This window comes from Kogia breviceps, chromosome 3 (genome assembly GCF_026419965.1).
Source record: "Kogia breviceps isolate mKogBre1 chromosome 3, mKogBre1 haplotype 1, whole genome shotgun sequence".
Lineage (NCBI taxonomy): Eukaryota > Metazoa > Chordata > Mammalia > Artiodactyla > Physeteridae > Kogia > Kogia breviceps.
This window is the reverse complement of record NC_081312.1, coordinates 84784883-84804424: the sequence shown is the minus strand read 5'-3', so window position 1 is coordinate 84804424 and position 19542 is coordinate 84784883. Positions and strand designations below refer to the sequence as shown.

The window sequence follows — 19542 nt, the reverse complement described above, 5'->3', positions numbered from 1 at the left end:
CTTGAGATGGGCTGAACGGGAGCCAGCTGAGAAGCTGGCCTGGGGCCAAAGGCCTGCTTGCCCTGAAGGAACTTGGGTGAGTTGGGATTGCAGGATGTTCCAGGGTCCTTCCCTTCCTGGGCATCCTCCCTCCTTGACTCTTGGCGGTGACTCTGCCTAGGCCCTGTCCTCCGAGTCTGGAATCTGTGGGGCTGTGCCCCGCCACCCTGATGACTTCGTGTCCTCCCTCTGTCCCCCCAGGGTTCGGTGCGGTCTGAGAGGGACTATGAGAGTCTCGTCATGATGCGCATGCGCCAGGCAGCTGAGAGGCAGCAGCTGATCGCCCAGATGCAGCAGGAAGACCAGGCTGGGCAGCCCACGTAGCCTCCTAGCTTCCTGCCTCCAGCCCTCCCATCCCACAGCCCTTTTCTTAAACATCACCAATAAACTTTTTTTTTTTTTTTTTTTAAAGAGTCTACCTCTATTGCATACATAGGTATAGGGTGTATGCCTGCCCAAGCGTGGCCCTGGTTTCTGGGTTCTGCCTCGGAGGGCTCCACCCAGGCCTGGCTCTCCCTCCCAGGGAGTGGGCAGACCCCAGGGAGGCGCTCCACGCGGTGAGAGTCAGTGGCCAGCAGAGCAGAGGAGCAACTGCTCATCACGGTCCTTTGCTGGCTTGGACTAGCTACGTAGGACCCACGCGCCCAGTCCTGGAGCCATGCTCCCTGCCAGGGGCAGCCTGGCTCTTGCCAGCTCCTCAGCCTGCCACAGAACACAGCCTCCTCCAGGGCCCACGCCAGGCCTGAAGCTGGAGGGGCAGCTGGGGGCACCAGGGCCAGGGCCCCTGCCTCCCCACTGGCTGAGGCAGGTTTCAGAGAAGGCCGTTCATTGCCCAGTGGTATTGGGCCGAGGAAAATGATGACTTGGGAAGAATGGGCGTGGCGGTGAGTGAGGCAGGGTCCTGGAGTTGGGGCCCATGGCAACCATTCCAGAGAAGGGGTGACTGCGGCTCCTCAGCATGGGAGGGTCACTCCTTGTGCAGGCACCACACCAACGTCTGGCCCACCCCTGTCATGCTCAGCACACGGAAGCCCCTGCGCTCCAGCTTGTCAAGGACTATTCGAGGAGGGTCATTGACGTAGTACTCACAACTGTGAAGAGAAGGAGGGTGGCGTGAGGGGGTACACAGCACAGCCCCGTGTACCAAGCTAGTATCTGCTGCAGACTAGGCCTGGTCAGGAATACTCCTAACAGGGACTGACGTTTGCTGGGTGCCTTCTGGGTGCCAGGCTGAGTACACATTCCCTGCCCCTCATCTACTAAGCTCTTTGCATCATCTCATTTATTCCTCCCAACAACCTAAGGGAGGTACTGTTACTGTTCTCATTTTATAAGTGAGAAAAGAGAGGAGTAAAGCAGCTTTCCCGATGTCATCCAGAGAGTAGAACCGGCATGAGTCTGACAACAGCTCCATGTGCCCTGGGCCACTGCCCATTCAGCAGGAGCTGCCTGCTCTCCCTGGCACCCTCCTCCAGGCCTCTGCCCTCTTGCTGCCTGGTTGTCCTGCAGTCATGGAGCAATAAGTTTGGCCTCCAAGAGCTCCTGGCTCTTGAGTGCCACTCCCTAGGATGGAGAATGCTTGGTTTCCCTTTTTTCAGGGTTAATTGATTCTGAAGGGCCATCAGGTAGATAAAGGGCTGAAGCCCCAGGCTGGGCATCTCAGAGACAAAAGCCTTATGGCAAAGGGATGGGGTTGGCTTCTGCCCTCCAACCCTGACCAGGGGGCTACGGCCAGCTCACGTCTTTCCCTTCTTTTAACTGGGGTGCACTCTGGTGACCCTTCTCAGGAGTTTGAGCCTGTGTAGCCAGAGTTCTCCCTGCCTATGGCAGGAAAGGGTGAGGGGCAGAAAAGGAAGCATTAATCACTGTTTAGACTTGGGGCTGGTGTGAAGGATGCCAAGGGAAGTGGCTAAGTCCCCAGGCAGCACCTGAACTAGAAGCAGGACCCAGGCTCCCTTCTCCCTGTTTCTAGGGCTGAGCTTTGTTACTTAGCCATCCCTTCAAGACAGAAGCCTTTCTCTGTGCTTGTCTTTGCCTTGATGGGATCCAGTTTAGAGATGAGAGGGCAGGGCAAGGAGCAGTCCACTTGCAGAGCCCTATACTCAGGGAACCGGATTCTGTCCTGGGACTTTGTCCAGGGGCTCCCTTGTGAAGGGAGGGCCAGTGGGAAAGCTCTCAGAGAAAGCCTACAGAGGACAGATCACCAGGATGCAGGCAGAGGGGTCCTGAGGCTAGGCAGTGGCATTGTCCTGTTGTGTAAAAGGAACAGAGACAGGTCTAGGGGCTGGCAAGGAGAAGATCCTTAGGAATGCTACTACTTACAAGTTGTTTCCCAGGACGCTTCTTTTGGAGGCCCCCAGATGCCGCATCAGTTCTGGATCGGAGTGCTCATCGCCCACCATGGTGGGGCCCACCTCCTGCAAGGTAAGTCACAGTGGCTGCTTGGCTGGCTGCCAGGTAGGGATGCGTGGTCTCGCCTCTCCTTCCTCCCCTGCCTGCTGGCTCTGAGCCCGCTTCAGTTAAAGACTGGAGGGAGATGAAAGGAATCTTGGGGGCTAAACACAAGCTGGGAAGGGGTGGAGTCCATCAGGGATCAGGCTGAGCCATGTGGGGCCTCCCTGCACCCTCTAGGCCCGGCTGGGCAATGCCCAGCTACTGACACCTTCACGCCAGGCACCACCGCCTATATCTGTGTATCAGAATCACCTGGAGAACAGAGAAATGAGAACATATCCACACAAAAACTTGCACACGAATGTTCACAGTAGCATTATTCATAATAACCAGAAAGTGGAAACAACCTAAATGTTTGTCAACTGATCGGTGGATAAATAAAATGTGGTATAGCCATTCAATGGAGTTTTATTTGACAATAAAAAGGAACGAGTATTGATGTGTGCTACAATATGGATGAACCTTGAAAACATCACGTAAGTGAAAGAGGCCAAAGACCACATATTACAACGAAAAGTAGACGGGTGGTTACCTAGGGCTGAGGGGCCCAGGGGAAATGAGGAGTGACTGCTAAGGACAGGGTATGGGTACAGGGTTTCTTTTTAAGGTGATACGAATGTTCTAAAATTGCCTATGGTGATGGATGCACAACTCTGAGCAAGCTAAAAAACAAAAAAACAACCAAAAAAACCCCATCACCATTGAATTGTACACTTTGGTGAATTCTGTGGTGATATGTATTATAATACATCAATGAAACTGTTAGTTTTTTAAATTGCTTGAGGAGCACTGAATTCCCAAGCCCCAGGCTTCCAGAGTGCTTCCGGAAGTCTGGGAAGGGGTCCAGGAGTCTACATTGTAACAACTGCACAGCTGACTGGTTCTTAAACCACTGCCCTGTGGCACTGCCAAGACCTCTCCTGCCCAGTGGTGAGCCCATCTGTTATTTCCTGCATCCCAAGGGAGCTGTGTACTCTCTGATGGATCACCCAAGCACTGGGGAGTGGGAAGGGGCAGAGGAGCATCCTGCTACCCAGGTTGGGGACTCGGTCATATTATTCTGAAGCCAAATGGGGACTCATGGAGCAACCAGCACCTTCTTTTTGCAGAGGAAACTGTGCCCAGGGAAAGGGGCGTGGTTTCTCACTGTTGAATGGTGTTCTCCCATCTCTAACCCCATGGGCTGTCTCGGGTTCTTCTCTTCCTTTTCTAAGGTCTCAGGAGAGCTCTTCCTGGAAGTGCCTAAGGGTGCAGCTAGTGGGCCACTCGGCACAGGGGTCTTGGCGTCTTAGCACATCCTTTTCTTTAACAACCCTCTCCCTCAGGTTAGTCCACTCCCACTCCCCACTCCGGCGGAGTGGCTCTGTGTGGGGCAGTGGGTGCTGCACATGTGAGACCAGGACTTCCTGGGTCCCTCCCGAAGGCTCCGACCTCCCGAAGGCAGGAAGGACCGGAGCCACAGGCGCCCGGAGCTCGCTGGGTGGTGGGGACGCACTCACCTGGCCCCCTTCGCGGCGCTGTAGTCGCCGGGCCGCCAGAGCTCTCCGAGTCCCTGGATCAGGCTGAGTCCAAGACCCAGCCTCCCTCCCGGCCGCCCAGGGGGGCGTGTTCTGGGCGGCTTCCGGGTCCGGCCACCCGCGGGCGTCGCCCGGGAGGGAGGCGCCGAGATGCGGTCTGCAGCGCTCCCCCACCCCTGACCGGGGCCGAACGCCAACTCCCAGGGATGGCCAGCGGGTACTCACCATGCGGATCTGGGTGCTGATGAGCAGGTAGGGCATGGTGCGCGCGTCCCGGTCAGGATCTCTCCCTAGACTTTGGGCCCGGCGCAGACGCCAGCCCCTCGGGCTCCGGGACTGCGACCGGCCGCCTGGAGTCCAGTTACTCCTGCTCTGGCCTCCGGCTGCGCCAATCCAGCAGCTCCTGGCCCGTTACCGCCTCGGCCGGCCAATCAGGAGCTGGCGCCCGTGACCCGCCCCGGAGCTCGGCGATTCGAGACCCGCCCCCAACACTAGGGCAGCGCCCTGGGACCCTTGGTGCCCGCCGCCGCTTTCACGGGTTGTCCGGAGGCGAGGCGGGATCTGTGTTGGGCGCGGGGGTGGGGGTGGGGCGGGGTGTCGCTACCCCAGCCCCAGACTGGAGACCGGGGTGGCCCGCCGGGCTCTGCCGGCTGCGGCGGGTCGTGGCGCCCTGCGCGTGTCTTGACTTTGCGCCCTGTTACTACAACACCTTCAGTAACAGGTTCCAAAGTCCTCCTGGTCCCCGCCCCCTCCCCTGTGAAGCAGAGCAGGGTGCAAACGGCTACCCCACTGAGGCCTCCCAAGCTCCTGCCCACCCCACCCGGGGACGCCTCTAAAATGTTTAGCGGATCCCCACTTCCCGGCCCCAAGACACATTCTCCAAAGATTCCTTCAGCGCGCGGGAGACAGGCAGGAGACCTCTCGGTGCACTGCGCTTTCTCGCCTTCCCGACCGTAATTCCTAGTACAGCGGCGGAACCGTGCATTTCTGTGGCCTTGTAGGTAAAACAGTAAAGGAATTGAGCGCTTGGCTGAGTGCCAGGCCTGGAGAGACTTAAACCAACGGAATCTGGCCATCGGTTCAGAGAGCTAACGGCGAAGCCGGAGAGACTCAGCGCACGTGTCTAAGAGCTCACAAGGCAACACCTGGGGGCAAAAGAAACTTCCGCGCACCAGCCACCAAAGAGAATGCAGCGAGTTCACCTCCACGCGTCCGCGCCTGAATGTATCAAAATCTGACAACTCAACATTCTTTATCTGCCTTGTTGTGATTGGTTCTTTAAAAAGAAAGCAAGGGCTTCCCTGGTGGCGCAGTGGTTGAGAGTCCGCCTGCCGATGCAGGGGACACGGGTTCGTGCCCCGGTCCGGGAAGATCCCACATGCCGCGGAGTGGCTGGGCCCGTGAGCCATGGCCACTGAGCCTGCGCGTCAGGAGCCTGTGCTCCGCAACGGGAGAGGCCACAACAGTGAGAGGCCCGCGTACTGAAAAAAAAAAAAAAAAAAAGCAAGACTGTGGGATGAATTGGGAGACTGGAATTGACATGCATACATTAAATAAAATAGATAACTAACAAGAACCTGCTGTATAGCACAGGGAACTCCAATGTACGGGTACGGTAGAAACTAACACAACATTGTAAAACAACTATACCCCAATAAAATACTTGGAGCAAAAAATGAAAAAGGAAAAGAAAGCAAAACAAAGCCAGCTTGTAACCTTCCCTCCCAGGCTCTTGAAAAATCTTCACTTCACTGAAGGGCACGCTCTGTGCCTCCAGCACTTTGACCCATGTGGAGAAAGGTATAAGGAAAATAGGAAGTTGTAATTTATTTTTCTGTACTCTCTATCCCTATCCTCAACCTCCAGGACTAACAGTTTAGCTAGAAAGATAAGACATGTTCAAGATTAACAAAGGGTTTGTTAAACTGACAAACGATTAATGCCCAGAACATATAAAGAACTCTTACAAATCAGGGAGAAAAAGATAAATCAATAGAAGAAACATGGGCAAATGACTCAGATAGGCACTTTTCAAAAGAGAGAGTGGAAATGGCCAATAAACTTATAACATGATGTTCAATATCATTAGACATCCCAGAAATGCATATTAAACCAGTGAGATACTGCTTTACAGATCTGCAAAAATAAAAATGTGTAAGCATCATGTATTGGTGAAGATGTCTAACAATTGAAACATTACTGTTGGGATTGCAAATTGTTATGACTGATACAATCACCTTGGAAAGCAATTTGGCATCGTCTAATAAAGTTTAAGACATGCATCACTGTGACCCACCAAACCTCTCCTAGATAAACCTAGGAGAACTCACCGACCGCATCAGGATACACATACAAGAATATTAAAAAAAAAAAAAGAAAAGAATATTCATACACTGTTTGTAATTAGCGAAAAACTGGAAACAGTCTTTTTTTTTTTTTTTTGCGGTACGCGGGCCTCTCACCGTTGTGGCCTCTGCCGCCGCGGAGCACAGGCTCACGGGCCCAGCCGCTCCGCGGTATGTGGGATCTTCCCGGACCGGGGCACGAACCCGTGTCCCCGGCATCGGCAGGCGGACTCTCAACCACTGCACCACCAGGGAAGCCCTGGAAACAGTCTTTATGGCCAACAAAAGTGGAGTTTTGGGTTGATTCATACAATGGAAACTATAGCAACGAAAATGCTGAATGAAAAAGCAAATCTTGGAAAAATACAGAATAATTATATTTACCTAAAGCTCACAAATATGCAAAATTAAACAATATATGGTTTGGAGATTAAGACATGTGTGGTCAGATTAAAAAGAAAAGGAAATGATAAATGTAATATTCAGGGTAGTGGTTACCTCTGAGAAAAGGGAAAGGGTTGGAGTGGAGACAGACATGCAGGGTTTTGTTTTTTTATTTTTGGTTGGAGTATAATTGCTTTACAGTGTTGTGTTAGTTTCTGCTGCACAGTGAAGTGAATCAGCCATACGCAGATACACATCCCCTCCCTCTTGGACCTCTCTCCCCCTGCATCCCACCCAAGTAGGCCATCACAGAGCACCGAGCTGAGCTGCCTGTGCTATACAGCAGGCTCCCACTAGCTATCTATTTTACACATGGTAGTGTATTTATGTCAAACCTAATCTTCCAATTCATCCCACCCTCCCCTTCCCCACCCCCCATGTCCACATGTCCATTCTCTACGTCTGCCTTTCTATTCCTGCTCTGTAAATAGGTTCATCTGTACCATTTTTCTAGATTCCACATATATGCGTTAATATATATTTGTTTTTCTCTTTCTGACTTACTTCACTCTGTATGACAGACTCCAGGTCCATCCATCTCACTACAAATAACTCAGTTTCATTTCTTTTTATGGCTGAGTAATATTCCATTGTATATATGTGCCACATCTTCTTTATCCATTCATCTGTCGATGGACACTTACGTTGCTTCCATGTCTTGGCTATTGTAAATAGAGCTCCAATGAACATTGGAATGCATGTGTCTTTTTGAATTATGGTTTTCTCAGGGTATGTGCCCAGTAGTGGGATTGCTGGGTCATATGGTAGTTCTATTTTTAGTTTTTTAAGGAACCTCCATACTGTTCTCCACAGTGGCTGTAACAACTTATATTCCTACCAACAGTGTAAGAGGGTTCCCTTTTCTCCACACCCTCTCCAGCATTTATTGTTTTTAGGGGTTTTTTTCATAAATGAGTGTTTTTATTCAAACAATATAATTGCTTATACAGAAAACTCAAGATAAACTCCATGTACAAGAATACAGGTACAAAAATTACAGAATTATTTATAATAGCAAAAAGAAATTTAGAAACAACTTATATAATACTCAAAAGGTATTTGCTAACTGCAATCATAATAAACTCACTCACTAGACAATTATACATTATTGAAAATTAAATATGGATGCTTTTCCTAATCTTGAGCAAAAAATAAATAAGTTGCTGAAGGATCCAGATAGTATGCTCCCATGTATATAAAATGGAAAAATATGAAAATTGACATATTTTTGTTGATATGTACATGTGTAATAAACTTATGAAGTCATGAATGGAAACATAAAAAACAAAATTCAGGGCAGTGGTTACATCTAGGAGGGGTATAGAGAGTAAGGATGGTGAGATCATGGAAGGTTACCCAGGGACCTTAAATAGTACTGGTACTGTTTTATTTCATAATCTGGGTAGTGGGTACACAGGTTTTTATTATATTTTTATGGCACCATTTTATGTTTGAAATAGTTCATCAGAGAGCCTTCCCTACAATTCCAGCCTTTTTGGTGAGATTTACAAGGGCTGCAAATATTCTCACGCTCTGGGTGTCTTCTGAGTTGATCTTATCCACATCTCTTCCCCAAATCTCTTTGGCAAGTGTCCTCAAATCTTGTTCATCTCAAGTCTCTGATCATTTGAGCAGAAGAGACATTAGGTACAGTCTGTGATTGGTGTCAATTAATACAATGGACCATGCCTCCTTTCTTTCTCATGCCACCCCATGATTCCAGGACCCTTGTATTCTGATAAGGCAGAAACAAAATATAAATTTGTTTTGGATTCAGAACTTAAACGTTATTCTGTAGGACAGCACTCCAAACTCGAAAAGTCATTTCCCTGCTGTTTCCTAAATTGGGTCTTCAGTTGTCCAGTTTATCATTCATTTTATAAGAGCAGCTGCTTTTGTGTTATAGGCCAGTGAATTCCATAGGCAACAGTCCATGTTTCACTTTTTTAGGAAGAGATTTAGACATTGTTTTGGAGTGCATCATTGGGCATTAAAGTAATTTGTAAATTTGCAGACAGGCAGGGATATCATATGCAAATTCAGAATAAAGTTCATGCCTGTGTAGGTATCACAGCCTCACAATGATGGAAGGAAGCCACAAATAGTCATCCTTCTCCACATAGCTGGCTGGTTTGCAGTACCAGGGAAGATACACAGTATTGGGCTCTGCTGTTGGCAGTTTGGGCCCTCAGGAGTTGTATTAACCAGATCATTTTGGTTGGGGAAAGTCCATGTGATTCAGCCCATGAATGACCTTCATCTTAGACATTAGATTCTCTTTGTTCATGAACCCATTGCACAAGCAGCAGATGGTTAGGGATGTTCTCAACATCTGTAGAGTGGGCCATTCTGTCCATTTGATTATTGAGATTCCTCTGCTCTGAATAACCTTTGGTGAGACTTTGCATGGGATAGATTTCATCTTCCACCCCTGTGCCCATTCTGAGAGGTCTATTTGCATAGCTCTTCTGCAGAAATCCTTGTCATCAATCATCTAATCTTATTCTTTTGAAATTCCTGAGCATCAAGCAATGCCCACGAATCTTGTTTGTAGATTTTTTGATGATGGCCATTCAGACTGGTGTGAGGTGATACCTCACTATAGTTTTGATTTGTATTTCTCTAATAATTAGTGATGTTGAGCATCTTCTCATGTGCCTCTCGGCCATCTGTAATCTTCTTTGCTGAACTGTCTGTTGAGGTCTTCTGCCCATTTTTTGATTGGGTTGTTCGTTTTTTTGATATTAAGCTGCATGAGCTGTTTATATATTTTAGAGATTAATCCTTTCTCTTGCTTCGTTTGCAAATATTTTCTCCCATTCTGTGGGTTGTCTTTTCATCTTGTGTATGGTTTCCTTTGCTGTGCAAAAGCCTTTAAGTTTCATTAGGTCCCATTTGTTTATTTTTGTGTTTATTTTCATTACTCTAGGAGGAGGGTCATAAAAGATTTTGCTGTGATTTATGTCAAAGAGTGTTTTTCCTGTGTTTTCCTCTAAGAGTTTATGGTGTCTGGTCTTACATTTGGTCTTTTAAAAATTTTTATTTATTTATTTATTTATTTATTTTTGGCCGCATTGGGTCTTTGTTGCTGCATGTGGGCTTTCTCTAGTTGCAGCGAGTAGGGGCTACTCTTCATTGCGGTGCGTGGGCTTCTCACTGCAGTGGCTTCTCTTGCTGCAGGGCACGGGCTCTAGGCGTGCAGGCTTCAGTAGTTGTGGCTCGGTGGTTTCAGAGTGCAGGCTCAGAAGTTGTGGCACATGGGCCCAGTTGCTCTGCGGCATGTGGGATCTTCCCAGACCAGGGATTGAACTTGTGTACCCTGCATTGGCGAGCAGATTCTCAACCACTGCGCCACCAGGGAAGTCCCTGCATTTAGGTCTTTAATCCATTTTGAGTTTATTTTTGTGTATGGTGTTAAGTAGTGTTCTAATTTCATTATTTTACATGTAGTTGCCCAGTTTTCCCAGCACCATTTATTGAAGAGACTGTCTTGTCTCCACTGTATATTCTTGCCTCCTTTGTCATAGATTAGGTGACCATAGGTACGTGGGTTTATCTCTGGGCTTTCTATCCTGTACCATTGATTTATATTTCTGTTTTTGTGCCAGTACCATATTGTCTTGATTACTGTAGCTTTGTAGTATAGTCTGAAGTCAGGGAGCCTGATTCCTCCAGCTCTGTTTTTCTTTCTCAAGATTGCTTTGGCTATTCGGGGTCTTTTGTGTTTCCATACAAATTGTATAATTTATTTCTAATTCTGTGAAAAATACCATTGGTAATTTGATAGGGATTGCATTGAACTTGTATATTGCTTTGGGTAGTATAGTCATTTTCACAATATTGGTCCTTCCAATCCAGGAGCATGGTATCTCTCCATCTGTTTGTGTCATCTTTGATTTCTTTCATCAGTGTTTTATAGTTTTCTGAGTACAGTTTTTTTGCCTGCTTAGGTAGGTTTATTCCTAGGTATTTCATTCTTTTTTCTTTTTTTTTTTTTTGTGGTATGTGGGCCTCTCACTGCCGTGGCCTCTCCCGCCATGAAGCACAGGCTCCGGACGCACAGGCCCAGCAGCCATGGCTCATGGGCCCAGCCACTCCGTGGCACACGGGATCCCCCCAGACCGGGGCACAAACCCACGCCCCCTGCATTGGCAGGCGGACCCTCAACCACTGCGCCACCAGGGAAGCCTGGTATTTCATTCTTTTTGTTGCGATGGTAAATGGGATTGTTTCCTTAATTTCTCTTTCTGATTTTTGGTTGTTAATGTATAGGAATGCAAGAGATTTCTGTGCATTAATTTTGTATCCTGCAACCTTACCCAATTCATTGATTAGTTCTAGTAGTTTTCTGGTGGCATCTTTAGGATCTTCTATGTATGGTATCAAGTCATCTGCAAACAGTGAATTTTACTTTTTCTATCCCAATATGTATTCCTTTTATTTCTTTTTCTTCTCTGATTGCCATGGCTAGGACTTCCAATACTATGTTGAATAATAGTGGTGAGAGTGGACATTCTTGTCTTGTTCCTGATCTTAGAGGAAATGCTTTCAGTTTTTCACCATTGAGAATGATGTTTGCTGTGGGTTTGTTGTGTGTGGCCTTTATTATGTTGAGGTAGGTTCCCTCTATGCCCACTTTCTGGAGAATTTTTACAAAAGCTTTTTCTGCATCTATTGAGATGATCATATGGTTTTTATTCTTTTTAAATTATTTATTTATTTATTTTTGGCTGCATTGGGTTATTGTTGCTGCACGTGGGCTTTCTCTAGTTGTGGCGAGCGGGGGCTCCTCTACGTTGTGGTGTGTGGGCTTCTTTCACTGAGGTGGCTTCTCTTGTGGAGCACGGGCTCTAGGTGCACGGGCCTCAGTAGTTGTGGCGCATGGTCTCAGAAGTTGCAGCTCGCGGGCTCTAGAGCACAGGCTCAGTAGTTGTAGCGCATGGGCTTAGTTGCTCCGCAGCAACTAATGTGGGGTCTTCCCAGATCAGGACTTGAATCCGTGTCCCCTGCATTGGCAGGTGGACTCCAAACCACTGCGCCACCAGGGAAGCCCCTGGTTCTTATTCTTTAATTTGTGAATATGGTAAACAGACCAATCACAGGTAATGAAATTGAAACTGTAATTAAAAATCTTCCAACAAACAAAAGTCCAGGACCAGATGGCTTCACAGGCGAATTCTCTCGAAATTTAGAGAAGAGTTAACACCTATCTTTCTCAAACTCTTCCAAAAAATTGCAGAGGGAGGAACCCTCCCAAACACGTTCTGCAAGGCCACCATCACCCTGATATCAAAACCAGACAAAGGTATCACAAAAAAAGAAAATTACAGACCAATATCACTGATGAACATAGACACAAAAATCCTCAGCAAAATACTAGCAAACAGAATCCAACAACACATTAAAAAGATCATACACCATGATCAAGTGGGATTTATCCCAGGGATGCAAGGATTCTTCAATATACGCAAAACAATGAACGCAGGGTTCTTAAAAGACAAAAATGATGTTCTCTTTCTTACACTAGGAGGGGCATGCAAAGGGTTATAAATGTACTCAATTTTTATACATGTATTATAAGTATTATTTTGTAGCCATTAAATATTTTATAAGAACAATTTTTTTTAAGTGTCAAGCGTATTAGAGGTTAGACACAAGAGGTAAGGCCACCATCCCAAGGCATATGTCACCACTCTTGAAAGAACTAGGTACATAAGGCTCTCGTGTTCTGGGCAGAGAGCAGGACAGGGGTTTGGGGTCTGCTCTACTCTCTTCTCTCAGGCTGGGCCGTTGAGGGGTGGGGAGGAGACAGGAGGGCAGTGCCTATCTCAGACTGCCAGGGATTTATTAACATTTGCAAAACTGGTCTGAAGATGCAGCCTAAGATAGAGCGCTCCATCCAGAATCACCCAGCCCATGGCTGATTCCCCTGACGCATGCACACCAGATAACATCTCTAATATCCAGGAGGAAATGAATTCCCCTACTTGGTTTTCCCATCTGGCCTCATCCCTTGCTACAATCAGTTTATCTGGCAGATCTCCCTTCCCTGTAAAAAGAGAAGAAATTGTTCTACAGCTCAGCTTTCATTATGAAAATGAAACTGTGCCCACAGTGTTAACAGAGGTTTGTGACTAGCAGAAATTCTTCAGCCTGTTTTACAGAACAACAGATAAGGAACAGCTTGTTAAAAACCCCTCTGCTTGTAAACTACCTTCACTGATTAAGCTAGCTTTAATTTGTTTTTTTCCTCTCTTTAATTTCATACCCTCCAGGCATCCCACAGCCTGGGTAATATATCACAAGACTCCTTAACCACCCCTACAGATAACACTTCTGAAGTATGGGTCGCTGTAGTAACAGGGGCTTAAGTTGTTTTTTCAGAACTTTGAATCAGCTCTTGGTCAGTTCAAGCTGGCTAAGACTTGTTGGGACCACTGACCCTAAAGCTGGGCCCTCACAGGTGTCCAATGACAACCTTTTGACATAAGAGGGCCAAAAGTCCACTCTCAGATCACACTAAGCCCCTCCAATTTTGAACATGCATCCCATGAGGAAGCATATAATCCAGATACGCCTGCGCAAAACACCATTTACCTCACCTTTCCCTACCTCTAATCACCTTTCCCCATGCCTAAGTCTACACTACTTATTTATTCCATAAATAGCTCAAGCCTTCAGAGAGGCAGATCTGAGATTTGTTCTCCGGTCTCCTGGCTTGGCTGCCTTGTGAATAAATTATTTTTCTGCCGCAAACCTCTGTGTCTCAGCATTTGGCTTGCCACACGTTGCGCAAACAAACCTGGTTTGGTAACAAAAGCATTGTCAGTGTGGCAGGGGCTGGATATTGGTCATTCCTTATTTTCTTCTTTTCTCCATTCAACTTTTATGGATGGCTTTTGCATTAGAGCTCTGCTAGGCATAGGGGATGAATCAGGCATGCACTCTATCCTGGAAGAGTGAGCAGTCCAGTGGGGTAGACAGACTAGAAAGCAAATAATCATAGAACAAAGTGTAATAGAGGTAAACAAGCCTCAAGAGCAAAGAAAGATAAAAAGATTAATTCCACTAAGATGGTGGTCTGGGAAAGTTTCCCAGAGGAAATGGGTTTTTATTCCCTCTAAAGTAAAGTTAATATTTTTTCTTATTAGAAAAGAAATACATGCTTATTTCAGAAAAATGAGGAAAAATATGGAAAAGATATTTAAAAACATTACTTTCTCACCACCAAGACAACAGTTAATCTCTTAGTGTATCACAAGAGGTACTAATCAAACCGAGTCCTTAAAAATTAGTAGGAGGTATTGGTGAAGTTCTATTCCTTAGACGGTGGGATGGGTATCTCATTGCTTTTCACTGATTTATTGCAATGTACCTATGCATCAAATGTACTCTTTTATTATTATTAATTAATTAAATTTTGGCTGTGTTGGGTATTCATTGCTCCGTGTGACCTTTCTCTAGTTGTGGTAAGCGGGGGCTACTCTTTGTTGTGGTGCACGGGCTTCTCATTGCGGTAGCTTCTCTTGTTGCAGAGCACGGGCTCTAGGCACCCGGGCTTCAGTAGTTGTGGCACACGGGCTTAGTTGCTCTGTGGCATGTGGGATCTTAGTTCCCTGACCAGGGCTTGATTCCATGTCCCCTGCATTGGCAGGCGGATTCTTAACCATTGTGCCACCAGGGAAGTCCTCAAAAGTATCTCTTAAGGCTTCCCTGGTGGCGCAGTGGTTGAGAATCCGCCTGCTGATGCAGGGGTCACGGGTTCGTGCCCCGGTCCGGGAAGATCCCACAGGCGGTGGAGCGGCTGGGCCCGTGAGCCATGGCCGCTGAGGCTGCGCGTCCGGAGCCTGTGCTCCGCAACGGGAGAGGCCACGACAGTGAGAAGCCCGCGTACCACAAAAAAAAAAAAAAAAAAAAGTGTCTCTTAAATATGTAAAATATCACACAATTAAAAAGTGAACAAATAATATCTAGTCAAGGATTTGGGAAGGACTGGTCTAGATATTTCAGCTCCCACTAAACTAAAATTTAACTTTTAAGGAATGCTGATGATAAAACTGGAACCATAGTGCACAAAATCATGTCTTTCTAGTTTCTAAAATTACAAGTTGCATAAAATCACAGGAGTAAAATAGAATTATAGAAGGAACTATGGGCCACAGGTAGGTAGAAAAAAATGATTAACACAGATTAAACACAACAAACAAAAAAATCTGAAATGGTATCTGAACCAATTTAAGTAATCAGAGATAAACTCAAGTTTCAGCCTCAGCCAAATGTTAAAAAATATTATCATTAGAGGAATTAATTTCATTTACATTCTGGAAATTTAAAAAGTTTTTATAACCCTGTCCTTGATTAATGTGATAACGACAATGTAAGGTTTAAGATTTTTTTTTAAATGATGGGGTGTGCATCTACAATATAAGTTTTTAGGTGTCAACTGGCAGAAGCTAGCCCTGGGGATTCAGGGGCCTCTTGTGGATAACCAACAATTTATCTGTTCTAATCTGAAATTCCAGTCACTATTGTCTAGTGCTTAGTAAATGGTTTGAGTAAAAATGCATAAACAAATTAAGCTGAAATCAAACAAAGTCTGAGTTATGACCCAGTGTTAAGGAAAGGTGGGAGGGGGGTAGCGTTTTCCAGGTAGAGAAAGGGTCATTCTAGGCAGAAGGCAGCAGTCGAAAAGCTAGAAAGGGTGAATACGCGGAGCATATTCCGGGAACACTAAGTAATCTGGTGTAAATGGAGGGAAATGGAACCTCAGCTGGCCAGACCGTGGGGGTTACTGCTCTAGCATCCGGCCCAAGGGGTCTCCCAGCTTTCCCTCTCTTTCCGGCTTCTAACCCATTCTAAGTTCCCCCTTCCAACTCTCTGAAGGCTTCTCCCCTCTGGTAGAGCCCGTGGCCCCGCCCCCTGAAAAAACCCTGCACCGGAGGCGGACCCTCGGTGATCTTCTCACCCCGCCTTCCTATCGGCGCGCGGGGCTGACGGTCGGCACCGTTTGATGACGTCACAGTCATTGACAGCGCGAAGCGGCGGCCGCTGCCATAGTAGTGAGCGGCGGGGTAGGATTGTGAGTTGAGCTCCTGGCAGGCCGGGGGCCTTCAAATGGCGCGGCGGGGAGGCCAGGGGTTTGCAGCCAGGGCGGCGGGTTTGTGGTCTGCAGTGTCGTGAGGCTGGGGGAGGAGTTTGGAGGCCCAGGAATCTGACTCCGGAATCAGGGTTAGGGGGCGTGTTGGAGGGGAGGCTGCGTCCGGGCCGGCTGAGCCGCGCGGTAGCCAGGTCCGGGGCTAGCAGAAACCTTAGGGTCGGGACTAGGGTGAGGGTGGTGGGTGCCCAGGGTCTGGGCAAGGAGATTATCTCCAGGGGTTCGACCTTGGAGATGGGTTGACCGCGCTCACTAATCTCTCCCCTCCTCCCTCGCCCGCTTGCTCTCGGTGGCTCACGCGGGCTGCAGGTGCAGCATGTCTACCCTGGGTGCCTTGGGTGGCACCCGCGCCGGCCTAGGACTGTTGCTAGGCACCGCCGCGGGCCTTGGATTCCTATGTGCCCTTTACAGCCAGCGGTGGAAACGGAGCCAGAGCCGGAGCCAGAACCAGAGCCAGAGCCAGCCCAGCTCTCTGGACTACATGCAGACTTCAGAGCCTGGACGCCAGGGTAGGAGAAGGTCCCTTGAGGCCTCAGTGACTGCTGAGGGCTGGGCCTGGGGTCGGGGCTGCCTTTAGCAGAACCTGTGGGACAGGACAACGGGGGAAGGAATAGGAGGGTGGGTGCGAGGCCCGAGAGTTTCACGTTTGGGGAAAGTTTATTGAAAAGGAAAAGCAGTCTTCCTCTTCTGTCGTTTTTCTCCTTTAATCGCAGGAAAGTATGTTGTGAAAAGGCTTAGCTTTCGCGTTTAGTTCTGGCCACAGAAGTTCTATATATATATTAAAGGCACTTGCTTAGTGTGGGTGAGCTGTTTAATAAGTAGAGGAAAAGTCCAAAAGAAGGCAAAAGGAAAAACTAGTCTTGTAGGAATTAAAAATTTTTGAGCCTTATGTATTAAATTAGGTGTTAAATTTTGCAGGCACCTTGGAGACTACCTAGTCCAAGTTTTAAAAATTCTTCTTATAAGTCGATATTGAAAAAGATTGTGTAACTTTTCCGAGGCTGTCACAGAGCAAGTAAGTGGCAGCTGTGCTGCTTTTTCTCCTGAGTGGCCTGGTCACCTGTTCCTGTGGACTTTCCACAGCATGGGGCTGGGAGTGCACTTTCTGCAATTGAAGCTGAATATGGCTGGGGGCCAGCCACGGCTGAAATGGGTAGTGCTTTCAGTTTTGTAAAAACTTCCATGTTAACTCAATTGGAGCAAAGCATCTAGGGCTGGTTCAAATCCCTCCCAGGTGTGTGTGATAGAGGAGCATTCAAATCATCTCACCCTGTGTTAATTGGGAACAAGTGTTTCCTCTGATTACCAAATGCCAGATGGTCTGGAAAAGTTAGGTTTTGAAGTCTTCAAAGAGTTGTCACCTTAGATTGCAATAATTTGTCAGCATTTTATAGCACTAGGTAGTAACCTAGTGTTGCAAGTGTGCTTGTCCTTCCTTTCTTGTCCTTGTATTTTGTTTGTTTGTAATTTCTTAGCTCTAGTGTTTCATATGCTGAGGTTGGGAGAAAGTGGCCACATTCCCAGGGATCTTTCTTGCTTTCCGTACCGGAACACTGTTGGGTGTGTATTGTAATCTGGCCTAGATTGTTACTAGATTTCCTTTAACAGCTTTATGCTTGCTTGGACTATGGGGTCCTGCCTTACTGGTTTCTTCTCTGTTTTTACATTTTCCAGTCCACTTGCCTTAGGTAGCTGTCAGTTTTCTAGCATTACTGTTAGCATTTACCTAGAGCTCAATTCAGGGCTCGGCAGTGGGGTTTGGGTGGGCTTTTCCCAGTGTACCTTTTCTCTCAGTAACTTCCCCTTTTCTCCTTGCCCCTCTCTGATGATACTAAATGAAGCTCTTGAGAGGAGCTCAGAGTTTTCTTTGCCATTCTTTGTAAAATGAAAGATCAGAATTTGAGTGAGCTCAATTTTAATTTTGCTGTGTGGTATTGACTGTCTGGGATTTGGGCACGAAATATAGTCAGATAAAGGGTTTTCTTTTACTCTAGCAGGACAGCTGTCCTTCCTTCTGGATACCACACTCTTGCGAGCATTTTACATGATCTGCCATGGTATGCAGTACTGCTGAAGGGCCCTGGTGTGGAAGATTTTTGAAACAGAGGGCTCTTGTTTGGAGGTTGGGACCTTGATTTTTTTCTGAATCATTACCTGGGACTTGTGAACATATGCTCTCTGAGCCTCAAAGATCTTTGTAAATTGAACTCCAGTGAGAAACAAGTGTTCCTGAATTCTGGGTGCGAGATCTTTTCCTCACTCTCTCCCATGGGCATCAATGTCTCCTGTCCTCCTTCCTGCAGTGAGGCTGTTGCAGGCAGCTCCAGGTGAGGCTGGTGATGCTGCGGTTCTGCCGAGCCTTCCACGAGAAGGGCAGGAGGAGGTGCTGGGCCGTCTGGAGTTTGTGCTGACCAGCCTGCTGGCGCTGCGGGGGGAGGTGGAGGAGCTGAGGCGCAGCCTGCAGGGGCTTGCTGGGCAGATTGTGGGAGAGGTCCGGTAAGTAATGCAGCCTCCTTTACTGCCTTGTCCCCCGCTCCCCAACTTTTCCCTGTCCCTACAGCTTTTCAGCCTTTGCTGTCCATCTCTAAGGACGAAGCCAGTTTGATAGCTTCTCACCTAATTGGCAGGGAAGCCGTGTGCTTGATTCCTTGCCTTGCACAAGTTCTTACTGCTTTTGGGCCCTCATGGTCTGTTGTAGCAGCTGAAATGCTTTGTTCTGACTAACGTGGTCTGCCGTGCAGGCTGGGGCCAGTGAGCTGCCCTGCTTGCTTCTGAGGGTAGAGACCCAGGATTTTCTCTGCTTTTAGCTCTTTAATGAGCAGCGGTAGTAAGAGGCTCCCTCATGGTGAGGGGAAAGGCAGGCTGGATGGGGCCCAATGGCACCTTCTAGAAACGAGCCTGCTTTTCAGATCCCACCTGGAAGAGAGCCAGAAAGTGGCCCGGCGGCGAAGGTTCCCATTTGCCCGGGAGAGGAGTGACTCCACCGGCTCCAGCTCTGTCTACTTTATGGCCACCTCGGGAGCCACGTTCACAGATGCTGAGAGTGAAGGCGGGTGAGTCTTCTCTCCTGGAGACAGCTGTGGCTTCAGCCAGGTTACGTTTTGTAAAAGTAATGTTTATAATGGAAAATTCACACCAAGCTGCTGTAAATAATTTTTGGAATAAGGTAAGGGTATAAATAAATGAAATACAGAACAGTTGAAATAAGAAAAACCATCCACCAAAAACAAAAACACTACTTCTTACCTAAAAAAGAAAAAAGAAAAACCATCCACCTTATGTCCTCCAGATAAATTGAAATGTTAACAGTGGTTAGTGCTTGCATCTGTTATTTTCCTCTGAGTAGGTTTGTTTTTTATGTAGTTTTTATATCTTTTACTTTTGTTTTCCTGTAACATTGGTTGGGCATTTTCCTGTGTTATCACAAGGACTTTGTAAGCTTTGTTTTATGACTGTTTCCTTCACTGAGTGGCTGGGCCAGGTCTACAGAGCTCTCTAAGCACTAAGCATTCTCCCTCCCTCAGGAAGTTCTCTTTCCATGGGAGAGGCCTGCTCATGCGTCTTTGCCATCTTCACAGGTGGGCGGTGA

The 19542-nt window shown here is 47.4% G+C and overlaps 3 protein-coding genes across 9 annotated transcripts in view; 2 read left to right on the top strand and 1 right to left on the bottom strand.

The window, feature by feature from the left end:
• Positions 1–450, top strand: part of DNAJC17 (DnaJ heat shock protein family (Hsp40) member C17) — a 39814-nt gene extending 39364 nt beyond the window's left edge. Inside the window, exon 11 of the mRNA XM_059058072.2 lies at positions 241–450. Within this exon, the coding sequence (XP_058914055.1) occupies positions 241–363 (123 nt within the window). The 3' untranslated portion in view covers positions 364–450. The remainder of the gene's footprint in view (positions 1–240) is intronic.
• GCHFR (GTP cyclohydrolase I feedback regulator) lies at positions 448–4378 on the bottom strand. 2 transcript variants are annotated; one of them, XM_067028988.1, is made up of 3 exons: positions 3993–4378; positions 2362–2456; positions 448–1130 (listed from the first exon to the last, which is right to left on the bottom strand). In XM_067028988.1, the coding sequence occupies exons 1-3, from the start codon at positions 4269–4271 to the stop codon at positions 1007–1009; spliced, it is 498 nt and encodes a 165-aa protein (XP_066885089.1). In that variant the 5' UTR covers positions 4272–4378; the 3' UTR covers positions 448–1006. The 2 variants fall into 2 exon arrangements, with proteins under 2 accessions (XP_066885089.1, XP_058914079.1); XM_059058096.2 differs by having other exon boundaries at positions 4236–4378.
• The window catches only part of RMDN3 (regulator of microtubule dynamics 3), a 29285-nt gene continuing 13875 nt past the window's right edge, over positions 4133–19542 (top strand). Inside the window, exons 1-4 of one of the 6 annotated variants that reach the window (XM_067028981.1) lie at positions 4133–4262; positions 16263–16462; positions 18257–18449; positions 18863–19006. In XM_067028981.1, the coding sequence (XP_066885082.1) occupies positions 4237–4262; positions 16263–16462; positions 18257–18449; positions 18863–19006 (563 nt within the window). In that variant the 5' untranslated portion in view covers positions 4133–4236. Of the gene's footprint in view, positions 4263–15700; positions 16028–16262; positions 16463–18256; positions 18450–18862; positions 19007–19542 lie in introns of those variants that run through there. The other 5 variants (XM_067028982.1, XM_059058062.2, XM_059058063.2 and 2 more) reach the window with 5 other exon arrangements.